The sequence below is a fragment of the Pleurodeles waltl genome, chromosome 2_1 (genome assembly GCF_031143425.1).
Source record: "Pleurodeles waltl isolate 20211129_DDA chromosome 2_1, aPleWal1.hap1.20221129, whole genome shotgun sequence".
NCBI classification, from domain to species: Eukaryota; Metazoa; Chordata; class Amphibia; order Caudata; family Salamandridae; genus Pleurodeles; species Pleurodeles waltl.
The window spans coordinates 768,675,517-768,693,351 of record NC_090438.1 but is presented as its reverse complement, the minus strand read 5'-3'; the positions used below and the strand labels follow the sequence as shown (position 1 = coordinate 768,693,351).

At 44.9% G+C, this 17,835-nt stretch overlaps 1 protein-coding gene across 2 annotated transcripts in view; it reads right to left on the bottom strand.

The window, feature by feature from the left end:
- WRNIP1 (WRN helicase interacting protein 1) overlaps positions 1–17,835 on the bottom strand; it is a 441,396-nt gene that overhangs the window by 308,042 nt on the left and 115,519 nt on the right. For both annotated transcript variants that reach the window (XM_069217905.1, XM_069217911.1), the window contains exon 3: positions 16,358–16,593. In XM_069217905.1, the coding sequence (XP_069074006.1) occupies positions 16,358–16,593 (236 nt within the window). The remainder of the gene's footprint in view (positions 1–16,357; positions 16,594–17,835) is intronic.

Genomic DNA, 17,835 nt, shown 5'->3' with positions numbered 1-17,835 from the left:
TTCATCACTCATTTGTCTGGAAAAAGGTTGTGTAGAGCGGCTTCACAGAGTGTCTGAAGTTCACTCATGCAATGAGCTGAAGTGATCACCATGAGGAAGACCGCCTTTAGAGTCAGCAGGCGCAACAAGCAGGTGTACTTCACGTCAAAAGGTGAACACAAGAGCAATGTCAAGCTCAAGCCAAGGTCCTACTGTAGTATCACAAACGGTTTGGGAGGGAATATGTATGTCAAATCTTTAATAACCTGCATCACAACAGGTTATTTAAAGAAGGACAGCTGGTTTGGCAAACACAAAAAGGCTGTAAGGGTTGCCAAATACTCTTTACTAGTGCCCACAGCAAGGCCTTGCTGAGCCACAGACAAAATGAACAGCAGAATATCTGACATCTGTCAGTCTTGTGAACTTAAAAACTAGGACAGAAATGTGATTTGTCCCAGGACCTAGAGTGAATCAATATTGTGGATGTGTGTCTGCAGGCACAGGTGCCATTTTTCACAAAGGTGACATCTACCAAATTGATTGGCATATCAAACATAGCTAACTTCCGCTGCTGAATCTGCATGCATGGAGGTGTAGACTGCAGAGTTTTGGGTGAAAAGCCCTGCCCTGCTGCTGTAACAGAAGATTTGCCTGAAATGGTAGCTTGATTGGAGGGCAGATGCGCATGCCCATAGGTTATGGGGACCCCATTCTCCTGATCCCATCCGGAGCTACTAGGATGACTTAGGCCCAATAGTTACAGATCTTTGGGGAAAAAAGGCAGGGGCAGGAAGGCGTACAGGAGTTGAACCAGAATGCATCTCTCAGTGAGTCTTTTTGCTGAAACTCCACCACAAAAACTTTGATACGGCACATTCTCAACTGTGGTGAAAAGATCTAGCCACGGTTCTCCCACTGCTGGTTCTACCACCAGATAGAAATACCATTTGTGATACACCAGACACCATCAGCTGTACTTGTCCACTCTGGCATTCAAGGATTCCAACAGGCTTTTTATGGTCAGGAAAATGCTCTGATATGCCAGCCAAATGCAGGGTTGCAAAGCCTAATGGCACAGGACCTAGAACCTCACTCCACCATACTGGTAGTCCTGCTGTCCGTGACAATCTGCATCAGCTTACCTTTGATTAACAGGAGGAAGGCTTTTAACACTAGATGAATTGCCTGCTACTCCAACAAACTGATATGGAGCTGGGCTTATGTCAAAAACCAGATTCCTTTGATCTCTACATCTCCCAGATGGCTTCCACAAGTTAGTAGAGATACACCGATCATCACCGTTAGCTCTGAGTGGGATGGGAGAGGGGCCTACTCCTGGACTAATTGTGTTTTAGTAGCTGCCACTGCAGATCGTGAGAAGCCTCTTCCAAAATCTGGATGGCATCTACCAGATATTCTTTGTGCAGGCCCCAGTAGAACGTCAAATTCCATTGCAGAACCAAAAGGTGCATAGTTGGCCAGGGAGATGCAGGTTCCTAAGAGACCGAGAAGTCTCAGTACTGGATATCGGTGAGAGCTGTTCTAACACTGAAACATTGCTATCACAGTCCAAATGTCCTGGGCTCACTGTGGGGGACGGAAGGCCTTGAATTGCACTGTATCCAGGAAAGCCCCAATGAATTTCAACATCTGCCTACGAGTCAGCTGCAGCTTTGCTTTGTTGATCAGGAACCCTAATTATGTCAAGAGTTTTGCTGTTGTCTGAAGGTGGTCTAAGATGGACAGTGGCAAGCCTGCTTTCAACAGCCAGTAGTCGAAGTACAGTAAGACTTGTGTCCCCAAGCATCTGGGCCAATGTGGCATTTTGAAATTGTTCTCCACCATAATAGCATTCAGATGTCGAAGGTCCAAAACAGGCCAGAGAGCTTTGTCCTTTTTTTGGCACAACAAAATACAGTGGAGGTTTGTTACTCTAGTTTTCTAATCTGGAACCTTCTCTATTGCACCTCTGAGAGGGATCCTTCACTTCCTGTAGCAAAATGAAGAGTCACTCATCTGAAATTTGATCAATTGTTGTGGAAAGATATGACAGAGCAAACAGAAAGGGTAGGGCATAATCATGCATAACGATCTGTATGAACCATTTGACCTATATGATTGGTCGCCATATTGGTAGGAAAGACTGGATCCGGCTCCCCCCATAGAATGGAGGTACGCCGCTAATGGCAACTCAATCGGCTTAGAGGTGGCTGCCACTGGAAGGGGGTACTAGGAGGACTGCTGCCCCTGCTGGACTACAGAATGCCTCCCAGACTCCCAGCCTTGAAAGGGCTGAGTTACTGCAATAGTTGGAACGACTGGGACTGTCTGTATGCCAGCCCCCTGGAGTTTCACCTGAACTTCCTAAACTGGTGTGCAAAGTGTTTGGTGGGAGCTAACAGTCCCATGAAGAGTTCCACGGCTCTACTTTAAACACTCCAGAAAGTCCTCTTTTCTGCTTAACAGGCGTGAGCCAACAAAGGACTTATCCATGAGCAAGGATTACACAGCTTCAGAAAACCCCGTGGAAGACATACACAAGTGGGGGCAGAGCACCAGGCTGGTGCCAGCCATCCTTTACAAGTAGTCAATACTATCTAGGCCAGCAAGAATCACATACTTGGTTGCGTCCCATCCATCTTGCACTGTTTGTGCCAGTGAGTTCCCTAAGGTCTTCCAGAACCAGACAAGAACATTAGTCGTAGTCGTCTCAACAGAAAATCTAAAACCTAAGCTGCCCACTGGATCACAACCATACATGATCCACTTTCTTCAGTCAGTGGTCCAAGTGGCGAGCCTACCTCTGCATCTGGCCCACTGACATCTTGTAAATCCATATAAAAACTGTCATCATAATGAGTGGGATGACCAAAATACCCTATCCCACCTTCTTCGCCTCCATTAGCGGACCTCGTTCAAGGTAAGGGCCGAAAAGATAATAGAGCCTCTGTTGGCATGAACACCGTTTTGGAAGCATTGGTGCAGTCAGGCAGTATAATGGTTGCACTTTAGTTATTTCATAGCTTGACATCGGTCAAGATCAGGATAGGTTAGTTCAGGGTCAGACATCAAAATCCATAACTGGATATGCCACTCGCACCAGCAATGTAATCACCAGTGTCGATGATTGGCAGCTTAGTGCAGGTCCACGCACAGGAGCAGACATCTGTACCGAGCTCAGTACTGGATTCAGAACAGGTTCAAAGGGTCAGTGGGCACCAGGTACATCTCCACCACTGGTAACCTGACGGGAGGCCCCTGCAGATCTTTAGGCCTGGAGGCACATCAGAGGGTGCCAGTCAAACACACAACATGGCCTCTTTGCAGATCTAGTTCATGCAGAACTGACATTTGCCCAGGAAACTAGGGCACACTGGGATCAGCTGAGGAATCGGCTCCACACTTGGGATCTCAGGAGAGCCTAACACTGATGTGCTCACACCTCCTTCCTGGAACAAGGTAGCACGATGGGAGGATGGAATGGGGAGGTGAGATCTATCATCCTTTTTTATGTTGGCACTTAGACTACAACTTAATTTTAATGGTGGACTTTGACCGCAAGGTCGATCTCTTGTGAGAATGGCCCTAGAAATGAGACCAAAACTGTGCCTGTTACCTGGAGCGGAACACTGACTTATGCAAGAGTCTTGAATTCTTATGTTGGTGACACAGCTTCACCCACTCCTGGATCACCCTGAGGTGCATGAGGCTGCACTTGTCACATGACTTAAGACTGATTACCCAGGACCCAGACACATCTCTTGCAGGCCTGTCTGTGGCTGACATCGGTTTTCTGTAATCATGGCATGGCCTGAATCCAGTGATTTTACGGTGGGACATTGCTTCTTAGCACAATGGTTTTAAACATTTGAAAAGCATGTCGCAAGTTGCTGCCTGTGGGCGCACAGCTCAAGATCTGTATTGGAACAAAGAAACAAACTTGCGCCAGCTCGAATGGGTGGCGTTTATACATGGCTGCTCTCCATCACTTCCAGAGCGGTATAGAGCCAGCGCGGAGCAACCTAGCAGTGCGCAGCAGCAATGCTTGGGACATTTCAGAATCCAATCAGGCGCCAGTGGAATATTCCAAAGTAAGGAATTTGTGGTTAGAAATTTTCATCAGAACAACAATGTTCATAAGGGTAACAACAGATGTAGAAACATAAATTTGAGAAATATGAAAAAGCAAACCGAATTATTATTTTTTTATTCCCAAATGCGCATGTGATGTTTTGGGCAAGGAACGAGCCTCGTATGGAAACCCCTGAGAAGGTCACAATCTAAATAAAAATAATGAAAGGACAAATAACATTTAGACGATAAGGCATTTAGTGAAATATTAATTCAGGACTCCATTACTTTTTTTTAAAGAGAATAATGGTTTTCTGCGGAGAAATGCGCTTTGACGTTTAGAAACTTAGTGGCAGTTTACTAAAACACTTGAACACAGCACTTGTGAAGGGCTCAGCCATTCATTCTGTGACAGCATCCGTGTTCCAGTTCTGCCTATGTGTGCACAGAAGTATTACATGCTTAAAAAGTACAGGTACTGGCATCTCTTCTAGGCAACACTTAGAAGACAACAATAAGCTATAAAGCAGAAGTGGTAGGCAATGCATACATACGTTGTACAACAACAAAGTTCACTAGTTATGAGAACATTAGGTGAATGACCAGGTGCAGAAAAGCGCCATTAGTCGCTCCACAGGCAGGAGCCAAACTGGTAAGTCCCTCACCTGTTTTCACGATTACCTCATCAGAAGGTGTCCAGTACAGCCGCATGGCTTCGAGAGGTGAGGAATCAACCTCTTTTTCCCTTCATCGTGCCAGCATCCATGTAGGACAGCACTCCCTCCTACCCACCCCTGGAGGAAGGCAATATTTCTTGCAGCAGAGAAGGGGGCTACCCAAACAATTTGGTCTGATTTACTGAAATTACACATTGCAGGGGTGTTGATTTGTGGGGGCACTGGATCTGCAAAAGAGGGGGTTGGGGGGTAAGTGTAATAGGGAGAGGGGGCAAGGACCTTTCTGCCCTACCCCGGGATACCTGGAGTCAAATATTTTGGGGGATTCACCTGGTGGCTGGTACCCCAGCAGCAACTTGAACGTTGTGAGCGCACTACAATACAGATACCAAACCAGTACTAAATCTTATGTTTGCAGTTTCGTTGTGTGGGTTTTGAACCTGGTGAACACACTGTACACTCTTACTTCACAGTACTAATGAAAACTATCAACTGTAGTGCTCTTGATTTTAAATGCACAGGCTCTCCCATTTCTACCAAATTATATGGGCCTAATCTGTTATGTGGTGTGACCTCTCTCTTTATCCATCTATATATGTGTATCTACAGGTCTATACATAGATATTTCTACAAAGAGCTTTCTCGACCTTTGGAAAATTGCATAGAGAAGAGGTCTACAAAGGGCCCGGAAAGATTTACATTTTAAGCCTTAGGGACCCATAAAGTGCATTCTCTTCCCGTCAGCCCTTTCCAAACCCTTCACACCTCTTCGTTAGCTCTCACGAATATAAGCTTGCTGCACACAAATATAGTTTTCAGCGGGGGCTGAAATAGGGGACAGATATTAATCATGTACCAGAGCATATGGACTGAATACTACGAGAACGCCAGTAGCTTACTGTATTCCCTTTCACAACTTTCGGGAACCGACCACTAACTATAAGTGGACTAATAAGAGACAAAAACACAAGCAAACTGGCGCAAGTAAACCCTTTGTCACCCTGAGCATCCAGCATAATACGAAGGTAAGTCTTTTTACTCTCATCTTGTCGAAGATCTCTTCGACAGCGACGTTCTGTGGAAGAAAAACACACTTTTCCCATTAAAAGGCAATGGACATTGACTACTAAAGGAAGGTGCGCAGCTAAAGTATCAAACACTGAAAGATACAAGTTATAATACAACCAATATTGGAAGCTAAGAGACGTGCTTGTTGCAAGCACCTCGAACAATAGCAAACAAGAACTGCGTCACATTACCTTCACAGGAGATATCAGTGTACCAAACGATACACACCGGGGACGCATTTCTTCGTTCAATGCTCGACTGGAGAGGGATTACAAAAAGCAACACCTCTCTGCTCGGGTGGATGGAACTGGGGCCAAGTTTACTAGCTTCCCCGTGTGGTCGCTGATTTCAACCCATGTCCACAGGAAAGCCTGTAGAAATCTCTTTGCTAGGAGTACAGGACTCTGGTGTAGTGAGCCCTGCAGGGAAAATACAGTCCCCACCTCCTGCAGGTATTGGGGAATTGCCTAGAATTTGCTTGCCCACACATCGGTGAGTGGGGATTGAGTGGCCTTTGGGAGGCTCACCAGCGCATCTAGAAAACATTGCTGGTGGAATTAGCAAAAGGGAGGTTTTATCTTGGGCAGTGAATGCCCTGCTAACATTTATTACCAGATGCCCAATGCAAATTGACCTGATCACAAATCCCACCATGAACTTTTCTTTGCAGTAGTACTCCCTGGGTCGTAGCCCACCCGACCTTTCCACATTATACGAAAATAGCGCAGAATTCTACATTTCTTCTCATTTACACTTCATATAAACTATAAGATGCTGAAGAAAAGCCACCTGCTTCAATGTCACTTTTGGGTTGTAGATGTGCCTGTAAAGGGCGAAGGGTGTTGGGGTCCCAACATCTCATCATGGCGTGCTTTGGTCAATATGGTGAAAAGAATACTTACATTTCATAAAGCATGTAACATTCACACGAAATGCAGGTTTGTGTCAGACGAGAGGATATTAATTTGTAGAGTAACAACTAAAATCTCTTAATTTGTGCTGTGCTCTGGTCCAGCCTCGTCATGATCCTTTAACTATTACTGCTTGCTTCCGGAATCAAGGATTTGAAGTCTACAGTTGCATGGTAGACCCAGAAAACACCAGGTTTCTTGCAGGAGAGAGATTCCCATCCTGATACAGAAGCAGGAATACCAACTTTGTGAAAAGCAAAAGTATTTAGAACAAACTAGACATCTGATCATACAAGGTCACACCATACCCCTGACAGGGACAATTTGGAGCCTACGGGTTACTTTTTGATCCGCGTTGATTTCAGGTAACATGAATGAATCACTTCCCAGTGTCCAGGAGGACAGACTGTTTCAAAGAACTTGATTTATAGCCCATGCAGTTTAACATTATGGGTTTCAACTCACAACTGGAAAGGGAGTAATGGAGCCTGATTAATCAGTCTTAATTTTCGAATTTTAGTGATAAGAGACATTGTGGTCAGTATAAAATACTCACGACTGTCGCCATAAGTGCCTGGAATGGGTGCTCTCAAACGTGTTTGGGTTAAAGCACACCAGTACAGTTTTTGTGTAGACCAGAGCCACCATTTGTCAGAGAAGCAAGGGAAATCACTTATGCCATCTAAATCAATATAAGTTAATCGAGAAAATTGTAAACAAACAACTGACTCGCTTCCTCAAGAAGAACAACACTCTGGATTCATCCCAAACTGGACTCCGAAGCAACCAAAGCACCAAAACCACCCTCATCGCCGCCACCGACAACATCAGGACCCTACTTGACAATGGCAAAACTGCAGCTCTCACCCTCCTGGACCTCTCGGCCTCCTTAGACATCGTCTGCACCACACCCTATGCACACGCCTCAACGTCGCAGGGATCCGCGACAGAGCCCGGGACTGTATCACTTCCTCACCGGCAGAACCCATAGAGTCCACCTCCCTTCATTCCACTCTGAAGCCAGCCAGATCATCTGCGGCGTACCCCCAGGGTCATCCCTCAGCTCGACCATCTTTAACATTTTACATGGCTCCACTTGCAAACATCGTCCGATCACACAACCTCAACATTGTCTCATACGCCGATGTCACCCGGCTGATCCTCTCCCTCACCAAGGACCCCACCACTGCCAAAACCAACCTCCATGAAGGAATGAAGGCCATCGCTGAATGGATGAGTAACAGCTGCCTGAAACTGAACTCTAACGAGACTGAGGTCCTCTTCCTCTGCTCCAACCCTTCCGCTTGGGACGACTCTTGGTGGCCTGCCACAGTGGGATCCGCACTGACATCCACCGACCACGCACGCAACCTGGGGTTCATCCTGGACTCATCACTATCAATGACCCAGCAAGTCTACGCCCTTTCTTTCTCCAGCTACAAAAGTCCTTCCACATGCTTTGGAAGATCTACAAATGGATCCCCAGCGGAACCAGAAGGACAGTCACCCAAACCCTTGTAAGCAGCAGACTGGACTATGGCACCACCCTCTACGCAGAAACCACTGCCAAACTCCAGAAAAGACGGTAGCGCATACAGCACGCATCTGCACGCCTCATCCTGGACACCCCCCGCCACAGCTACATCACAGCCCACCTGAGAGACCTGCACTGGCTCCCCATCAACAAGAGTATCACGTTCAGGCTCCTCACCCACGATCACAAAGCACTGCACAACACCGGACCAGAATACCTCAACAGACGACTCTCCTACACCCCGACCCGCCAGCTTCACTCCACAGACCTTGCCCTCGCCACCGTTCCATGCATCCACAGAAAGACCACCAGTGGCAGATCATTCTCCCACCTTGCCACCAAGACGTGGAACACTCTTCCTATCCACCTGCGATAGACACAGGACCTGCTAACCTTCAGGAGACACCTCAGGACCTGGCTGTTCGAGCAGTAGCAGCACCGTTCCCCTACTCCTCACCCCCCCTCCCCAGCGCCTTAGGACCCTAACAGGTGGGTAGTGCGCTTTACAAATGCTGACTGAAGTTCCAGGATGCAGATATTTTTCAAATAACCAATACCTGAACGTCCAGTTGAACCCCAAATCTGTACTCCATCCAATGAGTATGTGCTGCACTCTCTTGAAACTCCCAAGAAATTGAGCAGAATTATCAGCAGCTTAAATATAAGGAATCGCCAAAAGTGCAGAAATGGGATAAGAGGTAGGAGTTCACCTTGAAATGGTGATCTGGCACCACAATATCAATCCAGACTCCCTCTACGCTGAACTACATAAAAGATAATCTGTTAACTGCACCACACTTAAGATGTTAAAAGTAAAGAAGTGCAGCGCAGGGAGACCTGTTCACAATGCTTGCAAGCACTGCAGCCCAGACCTTGAGGCTCAAGCAGAAGCAGGTGAAACTATTCTTCTGAATGGGCCATTCAAATCATTGCTTCCAGGAGTGCCTTGAATTCTGTTAATTTGATAAAACTGTAGAGAAGATAATATGGAAATGGATGTTACTCTGTGTGGCATGGATATAAAGTACTGATTAACACAATACCAGTGTGGAGTATTCTATGAGTTTTCCTATGTATATATATATATATATATATATATTAAAATGTAAGATAGAATTGCTCTGAGACAATAACTATGACAAAAAGTTTTAGGGTCCAAATCAGAAAGAGCAAATACAGAAAAGACGGACAATCTACAAAAACAGAAATTTGAAACTCCAAAAATGAGAACTGAAGTTCAAACATTCTAAGATCCCCTCTGACAGAAAATAATTATTTAGATTTTGACAGGATTAAGATCTCGCTGTTAAATGCTACGATTTATCTAGTAGAGAATCGGTTCTTTTAGATGTCCCGTGTGACTTTGAATAGCAACGGACCGTGACTTCATTACCTTTCCCATCTCACTGGGCGTGTCTTTGTTTTTAACATTGTCGACTCTGTTTCCCTTCACTCTGTTAAGGGTCCACAGGCAATGCAAGGTTGAGGGCTCTCTCGGTTTTGGCATCGCCAATCTTGACTGATTTTCTCATCAACTGTGATCCAATACGAAGTTCTGAGTTTTTAGAAATCGTTGGAGACTCGTTCATGTAATAGTTTATTAGTATTGTTAATGGGCGTAAAGCTCTTCAGGCCGTTAGTCCAGAAACACACAAACTCCCACCTCTTAGCCCCAAAAAACTCTTACTTTGGGGCTTTCATCTTAACATTTCCTTCAGTGTTACAAACTAAATCTGCCGCCCACTTTCTTAATACTCTTCCCGTCTTGTGCAGCTCTCTCTGTTGCTTTCTAGCTTGGTTTGCAAGTGAGCTAAAAATGCTGCATACAGCTTAACCCTTCACTGCCAGGGTGTTTGCTCGGTGCTGCATTAGATTGTTCAAGTGCATGGACCTCTTTGGCCTCTGCTCCAATAGCAACATTTTATGGCACATCAGAGATACATATAGTTGCAAGCCCCAAACATGTCTCATTGTTGCCTGAAAACACTTCGGATAGATAAACAGATAATCACTTATTTGCTAAAAAATTCTGTTGCAGAAACGCTGGAATGCTAACTAAAGAAATGTGCCCTAAACGCCAGGAGTCTGGCAATAGCAAAGATGTGTCTGTTTTCCTAGAGGATGTAGTCAGCACTGTAACTTATGTATTATTAGCGCAGCTCATAAAATAGTACAGGAATTCGTATTCATGCTGTACCGTTCATTAGATAACACATCAAATTCGGACTATATGAACTAACCGAACAATACGAAAAGTATTAAAACAATATATAAATTTTTGTTTAAATTCTGAATGAACTAAGGAGTTTATTGGTATACATCAGACATAATTTGCCCCGACTGGCTTGCCACTAAAACTTTCTGACCAAGACGTTTGTCAGATGTTCAGAAACGGTTCCCCAGAACATGGTAACTCCTTCCCGTGTCGCTTGTCCAGAAACATATCCCTGCCAAGGCTTGACCTCCTAAATTTCTTCCTTGAGGGCGCCTGAGCAAGGAGGATTAAGACATGTATGGGTTTTTAATGGGATAAAGGTATCCACAGTCAATAAACCGGGTGCAGTGCACTTAGGATAATTGGAAAGACGGTGCAAGCAAAATACCAGTTTAGAGGACATACCACAACCATCTATTTTAACATCTACACAACCTAAGACTTCTATCTGTGGGTGCCAGAGCTCCCTCACCCTGACTGGTTGCTGCGGGAATCAGAGATTTGTAGCATTGTTTCCCTCCAAACATGACAATTCCCTCCAGTCTTTCAAGCTGCAACAATTCCCTTTCAAGGCTTGACCCAAATCTGTGTTCCCTCAGGTCTTCTGGATGCGTGGTTATCAGATGTGGGAGGGTTGCCCATGGGTTCGAGCAGGGATACACAGACTAGATACCAGCGGATGGTTTTGATGGAAGAGATTCCAGGGGGGAATGACTGCAGCATTTGTGACCAAGGTTGGCAGGCACCCAGAAGACCCTACTAACCCCACACATTTCTGAAAATTAGAGCGACGGGAATCCACTGAGATGTGGCTGACACGAAACCTGCACATTGTATTTACCCAGAATATCCTGTAAAAGTAAAAAAACAGGTGTGAAAAGAAAAAGTCATATGTGACAGAAAACGCAAGAACTTTAGGCAAATGGCATCTTACCATTCAATATTTCTACTCTTCGTCTGAAGATGCGGTATCCCACATGTGTGGGTGGGCCTATTGCATGGGACAAGAACACTACAGGGCTCCAAATGGTTATGTACGTAGCCTCTTCCTGTCAGTTACGTATAATCCATGTTCACTCACGACAAAAAAAACATTACCTAGGATCCAGATATCACTGAAGCTGAAGCACTTGGGGCGGGGGTACACATCTATGAGAATGCTACATTTCTATCCCAACACTCCTCTTCTTGCAATGCATGTTGCGGATGAAAGAATGTAAGAAACATGATGGACTGCGCAACACAAAAGAAAGTCAATACTTTCAGGAGAAATGAAGCAGGAAGCCAAAATTACATCAGTCATCTCAGATGGTAGCTCAGTGCCTCGAGGACAAGACCAATTCTGTACTATTTGTTGGCAGTGGTGTTATCCATCAGAATACATATCTATCTGCCCAGGATGAAAGGCATAAAGGTTTTTAGGGTCAGGCGAATCGCTCCCAGCTCCAGAACATTTATAAGATGGCACTGATCCAGCTGGGAACAGAGACCTCATTTCCACCTTATCCAGGTGACCTCTCCACCCCAGAAATACACCAGTCACAACCTTAAAATCTTGAGAGCGCAAGGAAAACACCTTGCCTGTGATCAATCTTTAAACATGATGATGCGGATTCTCTCTAAAAGTCTTTCCCAGTCCTGCACCCACTGAAGCTGTAAATGCCAAGAAATGGTCCACATTGGGCCAAAGGGCGTGAAGCACGAGCAGGATGCACGATTCCGACAGCCAAAGCAGCCTCAGAATCATCACTGGCAGAACAAATGCTCCTGCCCGAATCACCTGAAACATAGCTTGAAATCCCAGACATGTTGCACAGTTGGGAAGGCCCTGAGGGTAAACTGTCCAGAAAAGCCCGATATAGGAAATCCTTTGCACCAGCTGGAGTTGGAATTTGGGTTTGTTGATAGAAAACCCAACGTTAAACAGAACTGATACAGTTATCTGAGGGTGGTTTGAAGGAAGGCACAGCAAGCCCACCTTTTGAAGTCAGGCACCTGAGCCTACCTGTATCCAGGACCTGGCAAGATGTGCCACAACCATCAACAGGAACTTTGTGAATACCTGAGGAGCAGCTATTAGGCCAAAGGGCATTACTGTAAATAGGAGGTGGTGTGATAACACCCCAAAGTTGAGTGCTATCTGCACATGAACGTATGCTTCCTGCAGGTTTAAGGACACCATAGAGTCATTGAGATTCAAGACCTGCAGAACCTGAACCAGTGTCATCATTTTAAATGTCTTCTTTTTGAGGAGTTCTAGAGTTTGATATCTACAAACAGTCTTCATCATGAAAGCAACCTGGGGATCAGAATGTCCTGGGAATAACACCAAAGTGCTTTCTTGGTCTCTGGTTCCAGTTCAATCACCTTATTAGCAATCTACATCATCACTTTCAATGACAAAACCGTGGTGCGATACAACATCATTTTAGAGTTAACTGGGGAGATGTGCAGAGGTATTTCCAGAAAGGGAAAGACTGCAAAACTAGTAAGGCAGACAGTGTTGAATTTTACTTCTTACCAGTCTCAGCATGGAACTGGACGGCGATCTAAAGAGGTTTGGCAGCAGTGTCAGGCAAAGAGGACTACAGCAATTGTTTACCTTGTCCTTTGAAACTCCTCTACCTCTGCCATGATGAAAAGTCTGATTGGGCTGCTTTACAGGTTGCCACTGACAATGTTGGAGAACCCTCGATTATCTCATGAATATCTTGTATTGTTAATGGAACAGGGGAGCAGAGGAAAGTAGCCCCCAAAGAGGGGGCTGGAGCTCTGCTGTCATTTCTCCATGACTGAATCAACCTTCTCGTCGCAAAGCCAAGATGAGGCAAATGACATGTCAATAAGGTAGCCAGGACATCCCCTGAGGATCCAGTGATATGCATCCAGGCACTGTGTCCATGATGCTGGTACCCATAGCATCTAGATTCCAAAGAGGACTTGTACCATACTTTGCAGCATCTTGACCATCATGTACTGTTTGAATAAAGCCATTGTGTACATCTCTTCTAGAAACCCCCATAATATGTGTGTGCTAGGTCCCAAAGGGCACGAGTGTAACACTCCAGGAGAAAATAATTATTCTAGGAGCTCAATGCCAAACAAGTAGAAGAAATGACGTTTTTGCAGGTAACAGTTATTGTATTTGACCTTCTGAGAGGGAGGAGAAGAATATGGATTTACTTTACTTTTGACACCTCTGCCACAAAGCTTTCTGGAGTTGGATGTTGAATCAAAAATAGTTTGTATGGCCTGGCACTGAACTGTGAGATCTCGCAATGGACTAACTCTTATCCAGAACTGAAAACAGTTTGGACCAAGCAGCCAGGAGTGAGTCAAGGTGTCACTGAAGGGCAACGAGGACTCAGAGGTTGAGCGCCTAAATTGCAAAAGGTGTGTGAGGAGGTAAGCTATGGTTACTTCTGTAAAGAGTGGTCATCCCAGGCATTTTGCACCTTTGTGAACAATTACCACAAGGACAGCACTTTCCTTTGTAGGGGAACCCAGGGAGGACTTCCGAGATAGCCTAGCCACTGGCATTTCGCAAATAGAGCTAAAGGCGAACAACGATTTAATAAGATTACAGCAAATAATCTACCTCCTCAGTCATCTTCATCACATGGGACATTTAGGAGGCCTTGAATACTATCCCAATCTGGCTCAAAATTCTTCCAGAAGACTACTGCCAAAACCAAGGGGCCCTATCACCTGCCACATTTGTTTCAGTAATCATGTAACTCACAATTGGAAAGGCTCAAACTGAAGATGGTTCCAGATCCAGGACAGGAGCAGACAGTAGACCGAGAGCAGTCAATGCCCGAGCCTTAGGTGACAGAGGCCCAAGAGTTAGGACCTGTGACGTGGAGGCCAGACCAATACAGTTAGCAGAATCAGCTGACACTGTTCACAATCAGTCTGCACTGAGAAATGGCCGACAATCAGAAGTTGGACTGATGGCCACGATGGATCCACAAGGTTGAAAGGCTCATAAGACGAAGTCGGAATGCCTTTAAAATGTGAATCAATGCATCCTTAAAGGCCACAAACTGCTGCAGAGTTGCCGATGGCCCAGGGAACTCTGTCACATCAGATCCAAGTTTGGCATAGAGTTCGAGTCTGACACCAAAGACCAAGCATGGGTGCCATGACTGACGAATGAGTGACCTCCAAAGGGAGCGTCTGGACTCTGAGCAGCTTCAGGTGTGCATCTTGTGCTTCTTCCTCAACCTGACTTTGGATCAGTCTTTCAAATTCCCCTTACCCACCTGAAGAGGGTGATCTCTGCCAACCTTACTTGAGTCTTCAAAAGCAAAGAACTCGGCACCTCTTACCCAATAGCGTTCAGGCGTATCAAAAAAACTTGTCGCACGACATGAAAACATGCTTGGCCAAGAGGCGTCGTAAACAAAAATCTTGAGGATTCGTTAGCAACATCTGCTTCAAACATGCAGAATGACATGAACCCCACCAACTTTGGATACAACATCTCTAAACATGGCAACCTAAGAATTTGAAAATTCAGTCTAAATCTGAAAACGTTCTGAGCACAATTCTGGATCTGCACATTCCAGCGTGAAAAGAGTGTGCAACATCGGAATGCAGGCATGGCGACCTTATGCTGCTTCATATCTTCATGACCAGGGGTGGAAAGCAGCCACAATGGAGGTCAATGGCGTCACACGACAGCACACAGGAGCTGCTGCAACAGTTTCCAAATACAGTACAGCACCTGGGGAGATTCACAGGTGAGGAATCTGCAGCTGGAACTATCCATCAAAACAAAGCACTCTTCATTATGTCACAATTTGATTGTTCTCTTTGAAAATGTGGCTAAGCATACAGATTTATTTTATTTTCTTGCAGCTTTGGTGCTTACAATGGCCCTAGGCTTCAATTGCATTCTCCCCTATCCAAATGGTGAGTGAAGGCTGCGAGCTATAACGTGGATGTGATGTTAATTGAGGCTGGGTTTTGGAACATACATGGAAAGGCAATATAAGCCAAAGGTGATTTATTATTTTACAATTAATGACTTGTAAAAAGACAAAGAAAAGGATCAAAAGGAAACTAGCCACTTTTGTCAGAATACATAAACGTTAAAGTGCATCTTCAAAAACACAGGCAGAAAAAAGAAAAACTGGAACACTACATTTCCATAAATCATATGCCAGCTAGTCAATAAGGCGCCCATTCTCTTCAAATATTAACCACGGTATCCAGGGCATTTACACAACAGAAATTAAGGTTCAGCAGGTCACAGGGGAAAAAAGTCACTCAAAGCCCTAATTCTGCAAGTGGAAGCCTAATCCTACTTGGAAAGTCGTCTCCGGCACTTGACTCGGCAAGAGCTTGAACGAGAACACGGGCAGCTGTGCTTCTGCGTTAGGATGAAAGACTAGTGTTATGCACCCCCCGCAGCAGCGAATCGGCGCGCTTTGTGAGCTAGAAAACAAATACCAGGGGCGAAAGTGGTCTAAAAAATAATTTCATTTAAATCAATTATAAAGCATAATGTCGTAAAGACTTGGGTGGGTTAAGCAAGGATAGAAGCAACTGGCCAACCAATGCTGCCAACTGGAGAGGATATATATATAAAGAACCAAAATAAACACTTTATCTGAGGGAAATAATCTTGTGGGGAATTTGTCAATTTATCATTTGATACAGACCGCAGCAGATCATTTCTAATGGTTTCACCGCGGATTCCGACACGGAGCACACACAGTATCAAGCCTGGATGAAAACAGATAGCTGTAAAACTTGCTTAAGCCCCGAGTATGCGTACTTGCCATTTCGACAACTGTGTCAGCTCCACCTCACCCGACTTGAACACCCCCCCCTCCAACCCCTCATCTCCCTTTGTCAACTTGCCACCGCTGCTCTACGGTGTATCACTTACTCAGCACTGCTGTTGCCATCCTCTGCGTCAGAGTGCCCATCTCGGTCTAGAACTCGGATCCCCAAGGAGTGGACAGCTCTCATCAAAATAGCTTCCATCGCCTCCACGGAGAGCTTCTCGAGAACGATAACCCGGCACCGGCTGAGTAGGGCGGTGTTGACCTGGAAGGAAGGGTTCTCCGTGGTCGCCCCAATCAGAGTCACTGTGCCGCACTCCACATGTGGAAGGAAAGTGTCCTGAGGATGGGAGGGAGAGAGAACCATATCCATGTTGAAGACGACCCTGAGCATCGTTTGTGAGTACATTCTCTAGCAGGATTTTAGCACTCTATCACAAAGTACTGTTTGCCCTAGGACATACTCCAAACTCGTATGCATGAGTGGTAATGGGATATGGCGAACAGCCGTCATATTCTCAAAGACATGTGTTTAAGAGCTGAGTAAAAGCTGGCTGACTACATTTCTAAAGCGCCTACTACCCGCAAAGGGGCTCTTGGCTCTAGCCTTAATCAACCTGTTTACCAAGCAGACTGAACTACAGCTTTTTTCCTGCTGTCAGCAGGCATGGAAATATGTATTTCAGTCAGTCGGAAACCTATCCTTGACCCCTTAAATGCTTTTCAATGTTGCTCTTCTTTATACAAATTAAAATATCTATGACTGACTATTTTCGTATTTGGAAATTACAGTTGCACATTAGTGTTATTGCGTGTGATAAAATTAGAATGGTCTCATACACTGAATGGCCCGTTTTGTTTTTATTTAAGTCACCCGGTACCCTATTATTACGATGCAGAAATGTACTCTTAGACGCATCCAATACTTTGTGCCAAACTTCATGCCTTTTTGGAATTATCAACTTATTTCATAACCCTGCTTGAAAACCTATGCCTTAATACATTTATGCACACAGAAATATGATCATGAATTACATTACTTTTTTCCTGTGATACTGGTTACTTCTCAGTCACACACAAAATAACCACCCAACCTAGCCCATCAATTTAGGAGTAAATCTTTGACCATTCTCGGGGTAGGAATGTGTCTGCAGGAAGCCCACAATTACAAACTAACTTGTGACTTCGTGGGCATTTACTACTTTGGCATAAGTGCCAACAGAGATACACATCAGGTCTGTCCCTGTGCGCAGGTTTAATCACACTAAAAAGTCTGTCATACTAGTACAAAAAGTGGAAATCCATGTGTAAATTCATGGCCTCAGACTCAGAAAAGCAAATATGTGTGTAAATGATCTTTGATCACTTCAGCGCAACTCGGGATACATTTCAGAGTGACCACAAGCACTTAGTAAAACTTACACATAATGCTTAAACTTGGGGATCCCTCATAATCTTAAGGAAGCCCATATACTTATTTTTGAACTTTAAATTTACTTAGGCAGGCAATTTAATTAGCCATAGGAAACAATAGGTTTTGAGGCCTAAACGAATCTAGAGGTGGTCTACGTATATTAAGTCT